Below are 12,561 nucleotides of genomic sequence, written 5' to 3'. Positions count from 1 at the left end.
GGTCACATATACTAAGGTGCAAATCCCCACACTGCCACTTATTATTGCCACTTTGTCCAGGGTAAGTTACTAATCTCATTTCTCAGTTTCCTCATCTGTAAAATGGGGAGGGGGGGTGACTGCCTCAAAAGGAAGGGCTGTGGCCAAGGTTATATTAGAAAAATATCAAGAATTAAAGAATTTAACACCATGTCCAGTGCATAATGAGCACTCAAACCATAGGATCTGGGAACAACAACAAATTCCTAAAGTTGTCCCTGTACAATTTAGTTTTGTACTTACTGTTTGAATTTTTATATGTTACCAGTGTCACTAAAATAGGAGCTGTGAACCTAAAACTGCTCTCAAAAATATAAGAAATATTAATTTAAAAAATAAAAAAAAGTGAACATTTTTAAGAACTTTAAAGTGAAAGTCACTCAGTCGTGTCCAACTCATTGAGACCCCATGGATTATACAGTCCATGGAATTCTCCAGGCCAGAATACTGGAGTGGGTAGCCTTTCCCCTCTCCAGGGGATCTTCCCAACCCAGGGATCGAACCCAGGGTTCCCACATGGCAGGCAGATTCTTTACCAGCTGAGCCACAAGGGAAACCCAAGAATACTGGAGTGGGTAGCCTATCCCTTCCCCAGCAGATCTTCCCAACCCAGGAACTGAACCAGGGTCTCCTGTATTGCAGGCAGATTCTTTACCAACTGAGCTATCAGGGAAGCCCCTGATCTTAAGAACTTTAAGATTTCTTTAATTTTCCCTACCTGTATTCCTCTACTCCTTTATTCAATCAGCACAACACCCCTGCAGGGTCTATGCTATCACCCTCATTTAACATATAAAGAAATTGAGGCTCAGAGAGCTTAACTAACTTGCTCAGGGTCACATAGCTAGAAATGAATGCCTAAATGAAAAAATGAATGAATGTTAGCACCACTAAATTTTACACACATGGTAGAAAAGAATGTTCATTTCACCATATTATTTATGTAATAGAGCCTGTGTTTAGCACTGAGAAAGTGCACATTTGGAAATTGTTGAAACTTATCTACATAGCTGCCAAAAGTAATTTGAGTATCTCAGAGACATTTTAGAAATAAAAAATACTTATGCTGCACTTCACAATCACTAATCCATGCAAATGGCTCATGAAGCAGCTATCATTCCTTCTATAAATAAGGAGAAAATGGTGATAATGTACCCAAAGGTTACCAGATCAGATCTTAGGGGGCTGCCTCACAGTCTTCAAAGCACTGTTGATCCATATGTTTGGGGAAAAATAGATAAGGGTAAGCAGGAAGGATATGATGCTTCTTATCAGTTCTATAAGAGAGCAGTGTTACAGTGATAATCTGCACATGATGGCCAGGGCTAGAGACCTCTGTCAGTGAATTAATAACATTGTTTTCATAAAACATTAAAATCTTCATAGGGTTAAATCCATCCTAGATTTGAATATACCAGAATACTCTGAACTCAGGGTTAGAATTAGAAGCCTGAGATACAGTCAATGTATAATATTTTGTGTTATTAAACTACACTGAGAGAGGACACAATCAGCGTTCTTATCTGTAAATGATTCAAATATTCAAAACAATGGTAATAAAGTAAAAAAATGTATCAAAAGAAATAAAAAAGATAGAAAAAGAATGTGTAACAGAATACAAGAAGTTGAAATGCAACAATATGCACTCAGATATAAAGAAACTGGCTTAAGTACCATAAAGTAATCCTTTCTTGATGTGAATGGATGTGGACAACTAAAAAAAGGCCAACAAATGAATTTAGTTGGGGGGATGGGGGTAAGAGGGGTATAAAATGGGCGGAGAATACTACAATTCTCCAACTGGGACCAAAAACCTTGAGGCATGGAAGAATTCAGTTCCCTATAGGTGAAGAATTTAATAAGAGAACAATGGTTTGAACTTAAAGTGTCTAAAATTTACTTTGTCATATCATTAAAAGGGGCCTATTTAATTCAAGTTAGGCACCAAGCTTGGGAATCAAAAAAACCTAACCTTAGGGGAAAAAATGGTTTTACCTAAAAGCCAGCCATCAGAATCTGCAAAACACAAGTAAAGGGAAAAAGAAATGTACTTTTTTTTAACCCTAACTATGTTGTTGAGATAGATTCACAGAAAGACAGTATAATGGTACCAACATCCACAGAAATGAAGTCAGAATCTTGCTTTTCAGTCACATGAGGAATGGAATATTAAGCATCATATTAATATTTATTTTGATAAATGCTTTAAATAGCCTCTGTTATAGACAAGCCTATTCTTGGTCCTCAGTCATTGCATTGGCATTTTACATTATTGATCTGCCCCACCTTGAGACTTCTGTGATCCAGCTATCCCAATTCTTCTAATTTCGTGAGTTATACTCCAAACCACAAAACCCCACTGCTAGTTCCATCAACCCCCATACATTCATAGTTTAACTTCCACAAAGTTGATTTCCAAATCTTCACTATCATTCTAGACCTCTCATTCAAACTCCACCCATGTATTTCCAGCTATGATCACTTAGAAATAGCCTGCACTCAATTCAAAGTGCCAATCCATATCAAGGAATACTGGGTTGTAGTTTAAGGGAAGACAGAGTTAAATAGATATATAGATGGATATGGAAAGGCCATCAGATATACTATTTGCAATGTAAAGTGAATATTTCAGTAGAATGTATAAATATGAGCCCATTCTGTTTTTAAACAAAGATCTTCCAGAAGATGTATAAAAACTGGGGACTTTCCTGAGGTCCAGTGGTTAAGACTGCTCGCTCCCAATGCAGGGGGCGTGGGTTCGATCCCTGGACAATGGTTACCTTTGGATAATAGAGCTATGGATGGTGGGAGAAAGGAGAAACATTCACTATTTACCTTTGTGTCATCTATATTTTAAAATTTTATGATTTTATAAACGCTAATAAAAAGAAAGTTAAAAGAATATTATTAAGTCTTAAAACTGGAAACATATATGAACTCTCTCTTTAAGTCAAACTAGCTTCAGAAGTAAAATCTTCCCAGTGTAGAAAGTCAACTAAAAAATAAAACCAAAATGTGAGAGCTGTGCACCCACCCCATCAGCTTGTGCCTGGGGTTAGGTACCTGCCCTGCACTTGATTACTAACTCAGTCACTTGATCACTTAGGTGTGCAGTGTTGACAGAGAGTGGAGACGCTCACCATTCAGCAGCTGTGGTTCAGTATACAGTTTTCAGAGTCAGAGAAAACAATGTCAATATTTTATCACAGGATATAGGAATAGCTACCCTGTGGAAAGAACCCCACCCCACTCTCAACAAACACCTATCTCTGAAACCTCATTACTTCTGGTTTGGCAACTTAGGAGTAATCAATCAACTATTCTGTCTGTTGGGGCAGGGGAATTGGAAGGGAAAAATTGGAGAGTAAAAAGGGTGGAGAAAGTTCCAAAACAAATTATATGTTGGATGGATAGTCAAGATTCTATATTGCCATGGCTAAGGAATGCATAAACTTATCAGTCTGGTGACAAACACTGATATTTCATTAGAAAGACAAAAAGAAAAATGAAATAAGATGAGACAATGAACCTCAGGGCTTCCCATGTGGCGAAATGGTAAAGGATCTGCCTGCCAATTCAGGAGATGCAGGAGATCCCTGGGTTCAGGAAGATCCACTAGAGTAGGAAATGGCAACCCACTCCAGTATTCTTGCCTGGAGAATCCCATGGACAGAGGTGCCAGCTGGGCTACAGTCCATAGAGTCGCAAAGAGTCAGATACGATTAAGCAACTGAGCATGCATGCATGGAACATCTACTGAAGAGGTAGGAAATTTAACCAAAAAGTCAAATAATTAAAATTTGCAGTAAATTCTGGAAATGAAGACATATGCCTTACTTTAAGGACACCCACTGCCGTATTTCCACAGCTGGAATCAACAGCAGACTGCAGCATGAAATAAACGGGCTTTAAAACTGGTAGGATTCCCATGTGATCTTGGGCAAGTTACTGACCCCTCTGAATCTCAGTGTTTTCTGTAAAATGGGTACAATGAAAGGAGCTAACATATGTAAAATGCCTAAGATTTGAAGGCATAATTGTCCCTTCATGAAAAAGACATGTTAAGTTACAAAGATTTTTTTTTTTAACTTGTGAACATATGTCAAAGTTCCTTTAAACCATTTCTGCCAGGTTTAAAATGTGAAAACATTTACAAAAATGCAATAATTCAAGCACCATCTCCAAAAGTGAGGTACGCTTGCTTCTTTAATTTACTGAGTAGAGCTATCACTGAGGATGGTGAAAGAATTTTCAATTTAAAGGAGCTATCTAGAAACACAATATAAGGGACATTAAGGAGCTATAGTTCGGCAGGTGAAACCACTGCAGAGACGAGGTGGAAATGGAGGGTTGGGAGGAATTGCACATGTCAAGGCCACAGAACATGTCATTGTCTTGGAAGGTAAGGGAAAAAAATCACAGGAAACATTATGAAGACCATGTGCAAACCACACTTCAAGTCCTAAAGCAGTCTGTAGAAAGTGGACATGAAGATACTTGGAGAAGGTTGTGCACATGCAGAAGAGCAACTGAGAAGCTTAGTTCACTCCAAAGGGGTCCTAGAATCAAACTCCATCATCAGGGATCACCACTGCTTACCTCCTCCCGATAATACCTGCCATGTGGGGAAATCTGCACCCTGCATGTAACATGCTTTTCCTCTGCAGGACTTCAGTTGATCCCCCACAGCCTGATCTTTCTGGGGCACCAGCACTCTAACTGGTGATTGTGCTTCTTTTTCCCTTGTTAAATGATTGTCCCTCGGATCAAGCACTTCTTTCATGAAACATCTCATTTCTGGAAAATTCTTGGTTCCTTCAGGCTCTCACTTGACTTTATTTCCGAACATGAACAACCAGTTTACCTATCACATCTTGCTAATATTCTTGGGAAAGATGTTCCAACATGATGTAACACCATTCCTCCCCCCGCCCCTAACCCATGATACTAGAAACCCAAATCACTGGGCCAATCAGTATATATGAAAGCCATAGTAATTAGGACAAATTAGTAAAGCTGAATTTTTCTCTATGGTAAATTATATATTCTGCATATTATTAATCTGGTTTTTACATAAATGCTGCATTTAACCCAATTCTCTGGCAAACAGCATTATTGGAATTGCAAGTAGGAAATTTAAAGTATATAAGCAACTTAACCATATCCTTTTAATAGAGTGTATGTGCAAACACAATCCATACTAAACTGATAGATGCCTTGTTATTAAATTAAGTCATTATGGTAGACAGCCATCATCAACTGTTATTGAAGCAATCCTTGTTCTATGTTGTTCCAAGCATCAGACAGTCACCATGTTAGCATTAGATGAGTGTCATAAATCAATATAAATCTTAAAAGATCCAAAAAAGTCAACAGCAACATAGGCTGAAACAAAATTGTTAATACAATAAGGCTCAAAAACACAGTGTAGAGAAAATAAAATCCATGTCTTGGTCCTTTGGCTTTGATACTTCCCCCCAAATATTTATTCCACTTTTTAAAAACTGTGAGCCTTTGAAAAGCCAGTCCCAAAATATTACATACATAACCTAAGTTTTAAAACCAGTGACTCTCAATCATACCTGCACATTAGAATCACTTAGAGACCTTTAAAAAATACCAATGAACAGAACCCTCTCCCAGAGATTCTGATTTCATTGCTCTGACACAAGGTCCTCTCACTGATCTTTTTTAAAAGCTCCCCTGGTGATTCTAATATGCAGCCAGGTGGTCAACTACCACTTTAATACAGCCTTTTGGGACAATAATTGCTCTGAGGTTGATAAACATTCTTTTTGCCTTTCAATGAGATTTTATTATAAAACTACTCAATTCATTCCATAGCTAATGAGCAACTGTTACATTGCAGGTTCTGTGTTAATAATAAAGAAAGATATGTAAGATATATTTCCTGCCCTCAAGAAGCTCCCTGTTAGCTAGGGAGAGTGACCCATAAATAAGAAACTGTAACTAAATATGATAAGTGCTCTTGAGGTGTAAGCAAATACAGCATGCCTCACAAACTTGTATGTCATCCTTGAACAAGGGTCAGACTGCATCATTCCAATTTTAGTTTATGTCCTACCAAAGCAGGAAAGTCAGAAGTTACAGGTTACTAAATACCCAGGCAAAAATATTCAGCCTACACAAGGCAAAAACAGTGTACATTTTGCTACTCTCTTTCACAGAAAACTGCTGTACCATGAAGGTAGGCATTTCTACATTTTAATTTGGATGAATCATTTTAAAATTTCCTTCATGTAATATTACTGATTGTGCACTTGCCTATAAAACCATCAATTTGCAAAAGATACAGTAAATGCTCACGACCATAAAAATTAGCTGATTACCTGTATTTGCATAATACCTTTCCCTTCCAGTAATTTGCTACATTTGCTAAGACAAGAAGTTTTGGGACAATGACAGCATTGGACATTTGTTTCAGTCACTTGAAAGATGTTACATGGGAAAATGTCATGGAAACAATAGGCATTCAAGGACCACTTGCAAGACTTTCAAAAATAAGAAACACAGGGGGAAAGAGTTTAAATTTAAAAAAAAAGGAAGGGCATTCTCCCAATATTCATAATGAATCAGACAACTGATTCCCAGTAAAATAATGGGTGGGTGAGTGAGCAGATAAGTAGTGAGGCAGGGGAGTTGAGTGGGTAGTCAACAGATGGGTAAAAAGGTGAAATCCATTTTAAAGCACTTCAGTGAAAATTTAAACCCGTTACACCCTAGGGGTCAAACACAACTTGTGATGCTAATTTAGTTATAAAAGAAGAATCACAATTCCAGTGAACTTGGATAGCAATCAACAAGGTTTTCTGTGCAAAGTGAATGTCTTCAAGGGCTTTCTGTTTAAATCCAGAGTTGAACAAATTCTGAGTTTAAATGCCTGCTGTCAGAGACCCTGCAAGAAAATCTCAAGTGAATTTCAATTTTCAGATCAATATATGCTGAGACAATTTACCGGAGAAAACCCTCCAACCTTTACACAGGGTGAGGAACACTATCATTACGTTCTCTGCCACAAAGCCTACCTTGAATGCATTATTTCATGGAACGACATATCATAATCGGCACTGACCAAGTCAGGCTTTGTAGGTTTCACATTCACAGTAGTTAAGGTAGCCACAGAGGACCTATCACCTCAAAATTAGCTTGTTCCCCCTCCTCCTGCAGCTCTGAAGTAACAGAGGAGATGAATCTTGTTCTCCCAGAGGCATTTACTGAAGATATTCTATCAATTATAAGTCAGCAGAATACTGATTGTGCTAATATGATGCTGACCACTTTTCTTTTCAATATCCAAAGAGATCACATCATCACTCTTTCAGATCTCAAGGAATCAGAACTAGCTACTAACATTGATTCAATGATGCCTATATTTCATCATCACAATAGAACTAACATTTTAATCTCACACTTCCCGATTGTGACTCTGCTGGCTCATTTGAATCAAATATAACTAAGACACAACAAACATCATTCCCCTTGGCATCCCCTCCCCCCGCCACGCAATCATTTGGGGGCTTTTGGGAAACACCTTATTTACCTTCATTGGATGCCAAGAATGAAGAAACCAAGATTTTTTTTGACATATTTCTCTCTCTAGAACTGTGCTATTCACATATGGCTACAAGCACTTGAAATGTGGCTAATCCAAATGAGGAGCTGAATTTTGAATTATATTTCTTTTTAATTAATTTACATTAAATTTAGAAAGAGATAATTCAGTTATTAGAAAACTTTTAGGTATGTTTGCAACAACTTGGGTATGTGAATCTACTTTTGCAAATGCAAATTTTATGAAACCTAAATACAGAACAGGTATGTCTGATGAAAATTCAGCTTAGTGTCAGAACGGAGATGTATGGTTAGTGAAAAATACACACTGGATTTTGAAGATTATGAAAGAAAAGATGTAAAATAGCTCACTAATGATTTCTATACTGATGACATGTTGATGTGATATAGTCTGGATCTATTGGATAAGAGAAAATATTTTGTGAAAATTAATTGCATCTAACTTGCTTTTAATCTTTTTAATGTGGCTATTATAAAATTTACATATGCAAATTTTACATATACAAAATTACATATGGGGCTCGTATTATATACTGTGAGGACTGCTCTGCTCTAGAGCACTTCCACAACCACCTTAACAGAGCACATTTGGATACGTTCTTCCAGTAGACAAGCTAGTCATGTAACAATAGGGGCAAAGAGTAACATGTCCTTGTATCAATTGTATCGGAGGAAAGTATGTAGCAAGCTCTACCCACAATCTCACCATGTGAGGCAACACTGTAATACCTCAACATGGAAGGAAATTAGTGAGTTATCCACACTTATAAAAATTGAAATCCAGTACTGCAGACAACTTAAAAAAGAGATTGAGCCAACTGCTCTAAGGTCTTGGTTTCATTTCCCAACTGCGGACCTTAAAATAGACAATAAAGCACCACTTCCAAAAAGAGGTAAAATATTTCAACGGTAGCTATCTACTAATCCTTAAAAACTAGGCAAAAAATTTATCTTCAATTTTATCTCCTCAACTTCTAAAGCCACAGAATACACGCTGAACTAGGAAATCAACTTCAGATAGCCAGCATTTCCCTCACAAGCAAATTAGCAGGATTGTGCACTTGGAATACTGTTTGACAAGAATGAAAAGGAAACTATTCAAAACAGATTTAAGGAATGGACAATTAGATGAAGAACTGCAGATTTAATTCTCAATCAGCCCTGTGATTAATCTGATTCCCTGCTTTTCCCTAGTGTAATTATACAACACAGATGAAAGGATGAGCATTTGGACTGTCAGTTCTATATTCTGGACCAGCCCGGTGACTCAAAGCAGACGGCGCTACCACGCTAACCACCATCCCAACAGTCGAGGGAAGCCTCGAACACTGATTTAACAGTCATTGCATAACGAGGCATTAAAAATTCGGAAACCCCCAACTCTTTCCACGTTGGTCTACACCAGGTGAAGAATTTGCTGAAACCGAACGCACCCCGTCTTAAATGACCCCCTCCAATCCGGGCATGGGGTGAACACAAAGGCATGTATCTAATACCATGCACAATAGACACACACCCCACAATTTAAGACCCTGGACGTTCTTTCTCTGTCTCTCCACGGAAGCAACGAAATGCAAGCTGCTCTTTTCTTTAATGGTCTGTGGTACACGCAAGGTAACAATAAGCCCAACTGTTCCCAGGAAGCAACTATAAAATCGGTTCCGCCACGTCCCTGTGCAACCGTCAGATAAAATGCAGACAGCAGATTTCAGCCGGCCCCACGCCTCATAAAGGGGGCCGACCTCGGCTCATCGGCCTCCACGGATCGCCGAGAAGCCCCCAGACTCCCGCCCGGCTGGAGGTCCAGGTACACGTCTGTAAATACTCCCGGGTGAGGAGGACAGGGGAGGCGGAGGGGAGGAAGGGCAGGGGGCAGCCCCGGGTGGGTGCGGGTGCGGAAGGACCCGGGCATCACTAAATGCATTTTCCCACACTCCCGCTCCCCCGCGTGGAGACTCACTTGCCGATCACCTCGCACAGCTCGTACACATCCTCGAACAGCACGTCGTCGTCGGCCATGGTCCGGAGGGGACAGTGGCCGCAGCGTGGAGGGCTCCGAAAACGGGGGTGGGGGCGCCAAAGAGCTCACTGCCCGGCCCCTGACTCGCCTCCTCCCCTCAGGACCCGCGAGCCCTCGGTGCCGAGGACACTCGAGCGGGGCGGCGAGGCCCGGAGACTGCGGCGCCTTCCTCAGCTGGCGACCGCCCCGGCGCGGGCGGCGGGGCCGGGGCGCAGGAGCGAGGGCGGCCCGGGCCCGGCGCCGCCCGCCCGCCCGCTGCTCCTCGCGCTGCTCGGGCCGCGCTGCCCGGCGTGCGGATCCTCGGGGATCGCGCGGTGCCTCGCTCTCCTCTCGTCAGCCCGCGCGGGCCGCGAGGCCGCGACCGTTCCCTCTGTCGAGGCTGGCTCCGGCTCGGCGCGGGGCAGCTCGGACTACAGGGGGGGCCGCGGCAGGACCGTGGAGGGAGGATCGCCGCGGAGGGAGGTGGCGGCGGCAGATCGGCGTTGGGGACCAGGAGGCGGCGGCAGAGACGCTCCCTCCTTCTTCTCCTCCTCCCGCCGCCGCCGCCGCCCGCCCGCCTGGGAGTGGGAGGGGGGCTTCGTGGGACTGGCTCTCCGTGCGGGCGGGAGCCACGGCCGCCGCCTTCAGCTCCTCCTCCGCCTCAGCCGCCGACCAGCTCGCGAGCCCCGCGCACCGGCCTAGAGCACACACGCGCTCCTCCCGCTCCGTCCGCGCGGCTTCCCGAACCACAGGCCCCGCCCACTCCAGCCCGTCGGGAGGCGGTGGCCCACGGAAAGCGACCAGGCACAGCGACGCATGCGCGCGCCGCGGGGCCACGTCACGGCAAACCGGCGGGCGCCGGGAATCTACAAGGGGCGGGGGACTAGGGCGCCGGGGCGGCATCTGCTTAGGCGGGGGTGGGGCGGGGTCGTCACCCCCGCGACCAAGCCGCGGAAGGGGTCGGGGACAAAAGATCTGCACGTTCTTGGCTCTCTGAGGCGTGAGGCTCGGAAGCCGGCAGCTCCCTCCTTTTGTAACCACTCGAAGCCTTTCCCGGTTTTTGCTGGAGAAGGAGGCTCGGAAAGGGTCCTAATGAATGGGAAAGCAAGAACAGAGGTGGCGAGGTTCTCACTCCAGATCGTGCTAGGCGGGGGATGCTTTTAGTGCCACTCTCATTCCTTAATAAAAACGAGGGCTGTGGAAGAAGTGTTGTCCACCTACAAGAAAAGGACCAAACAAAAACTGTCCAGGAAGGCGTGCAGTAGCAAATGGTAATTTATAGAAGACAGCTTATCCTGCATTCTGCCCCAAACTCAAATATCTATCCAGCGCCTGTTCTCAATAGAGACAGTCCCAAGAGAGGTCAGGAAGGCAGGGACTTTAAATTCCTTTGTATATTGCACCCCCCCCCGCCCCCCCCCCCCCCCCCCGCCCAAGTCCCCAGTACCTACTCTGCTCCTTTTACTTTCTACAAATGTTAGGCATGTCAGTATAAAAACGCAACTAGAGGGAGTGGATGTAAAGGGTCAGCCAGGGAGTGAGGTTATGGGTGTTGCCGTTGTGTTAGGTTGTATTCAATATGAAGATTTCTGTTCAACTGAGCATGTGCGGAATGAGCCAACGCCATCAGACAGGTATATGCCTCAGCTGAGGACCAATAAAAAAAGTCTTTGTTCCTCTGCACAGCAGAAGTGCCCAATTAGTTCATAAGTCAGCTTTGAGAAATCATCTGGTAAAATTCTCATTGCGGTAGTTAAAAAAGGAAGAAAGAAAAAGATAGTATTTACTAAAGTGTGTGAGAGGGTGGAGACCCACTGCCTATTTTCTCTTCAGAAACGTTTTCTACAAAACCTTAACCACTCCCTTAAGAGCCTGAGAGATTTGCCAGTGTTACAGATTTGAGTACTAGACTTTTTTTTTTTTAAATGCAAACTAGAGGGAAAATGTAATTATGAGAGATTTTCCTCCTTTTCCAAAGAGCGTGAGAATTCTCTAGAGAAGGGAGCGTTAGAACTTGGGAAACATTGCCTCCATTGAGGGTTCCACACTTCCACGTCACTCACTCCAAATTGGCATGTCCACCTGGTACCTGATGATTAAGATGTTACTCCATTCTGCCCTGAAGTTTACAGCAACCCTCATCTTGTCAGTTTCACTTCCTTTCCTCAGTCTAAGTCTGAACTATGCCAAGGCTTGTCGACTTCATTTGGGTGTTTGTTATCTTCCACAGGGACCTATGCTCAGAGGTAGAAAAGGACAATAATAAAAGAAAGTTGAATAAAAAAGATGACCACAGAGATAGGTTTGCAGTCTGCTCATGGAATCACAATGGGTTTAGATTTGGAAAGTGCCCTAGAGGTCAGCCGGTCCCACTCTGTCATCTTTAGACATGAGGGGGTGCCACCACGATTGATCTAACTTGGCATTCCCTGGTCACTGGCCTTGAATGGTTCAAGGTCTTCCAACCAGTACAAAGCTCAGGACCTTCCCCTCACTATGGATGTGAAGCACTCTATTTCTCCCCACCCCATTTCCCAACCATCACACTGGCTTGAATAAAGAAGTGGACACCCTCAGTTGTTGCCAGCAGACCTATAGTCAGACCTAAGATAAAGGTGGAACTGAGGGGCAGCAGCATAGAGATGTATCAATGACATTATTAATCTCTTGTTTAGCCAACTCTAGGCCATTTCCCATCGTATAAGTCAATGAATTTCCTTCCTTTCTTAATCCATTTTGAGTTGGGTTTCCTGTTTCTTTCAGAGGAAGCATGCTACAAATGGTACAAAAAGATGAGAAAACAAGTTCAGAGACAAATATATGTCTATGGTCACGTACTCAGCTGAGTATCTAATCTGAACCTAGATCTCCCAGCTCCCAGTGTGCTATTCAGTGATACTTAAGTCCTCTGTAATACAAATCCCTCAGAA

The 12,561-nt window shown here is 42.7% G+C and overlaps 1 protein-coding gene across 10 annotated transcripts in view; it reads right to left on the bottom strand.

The window, feature by feature from the left end:
• CASK (calcium/calmodulin dependent serine protein kinase) overlaps window positions 1–9,781 on the bottom strand; it is a 386,525-nt gene extending 376,744 nt beyond the window's left edge. For 4 of the 10 annotated variants that reach the window (XM_061136701.1, XM_061136702.1, XM_061136705.1 and 1 more), the window contains exon 1: window positions 9,593–9,780. In XM_061136701.1, coding sequence (XP_060992684.1) covers window positions 9,593–9,651 — 59 coding nt within the window. In that variant the 5' untranslated portion in view covers window positions 9,652–9,780. Of the gene's footprint in view, window positions 1–9,592 lie in introns of all 10 variants that reach the window. The other 6 variants (XM_061136707.1, XM_061136708.1, XM_061136709.1 and 3 more) reach the window with 3 other exon arrangements.
• Between the last annotated feature and the right edge of the window lie 2,780 nt (window positions 9,782–12,561).

This window comes from Dama dama, chromosome X, assembly GCF_033118175.1.
Source record: "Dama dama isolate Ldn47 chromosome X, ASM3311817v1, whole genome shotgun sequence".
Classification (NCBI taxonomy): domain Eukaryota; kingdom Metazoa; phylum Chordata; class Mammalia; order Artiodactyla; family Cervidae; genus Dama; species Dama dama.
This window is presented reverse-complemented; position numbering and strand designations above follow the sequence as displayed.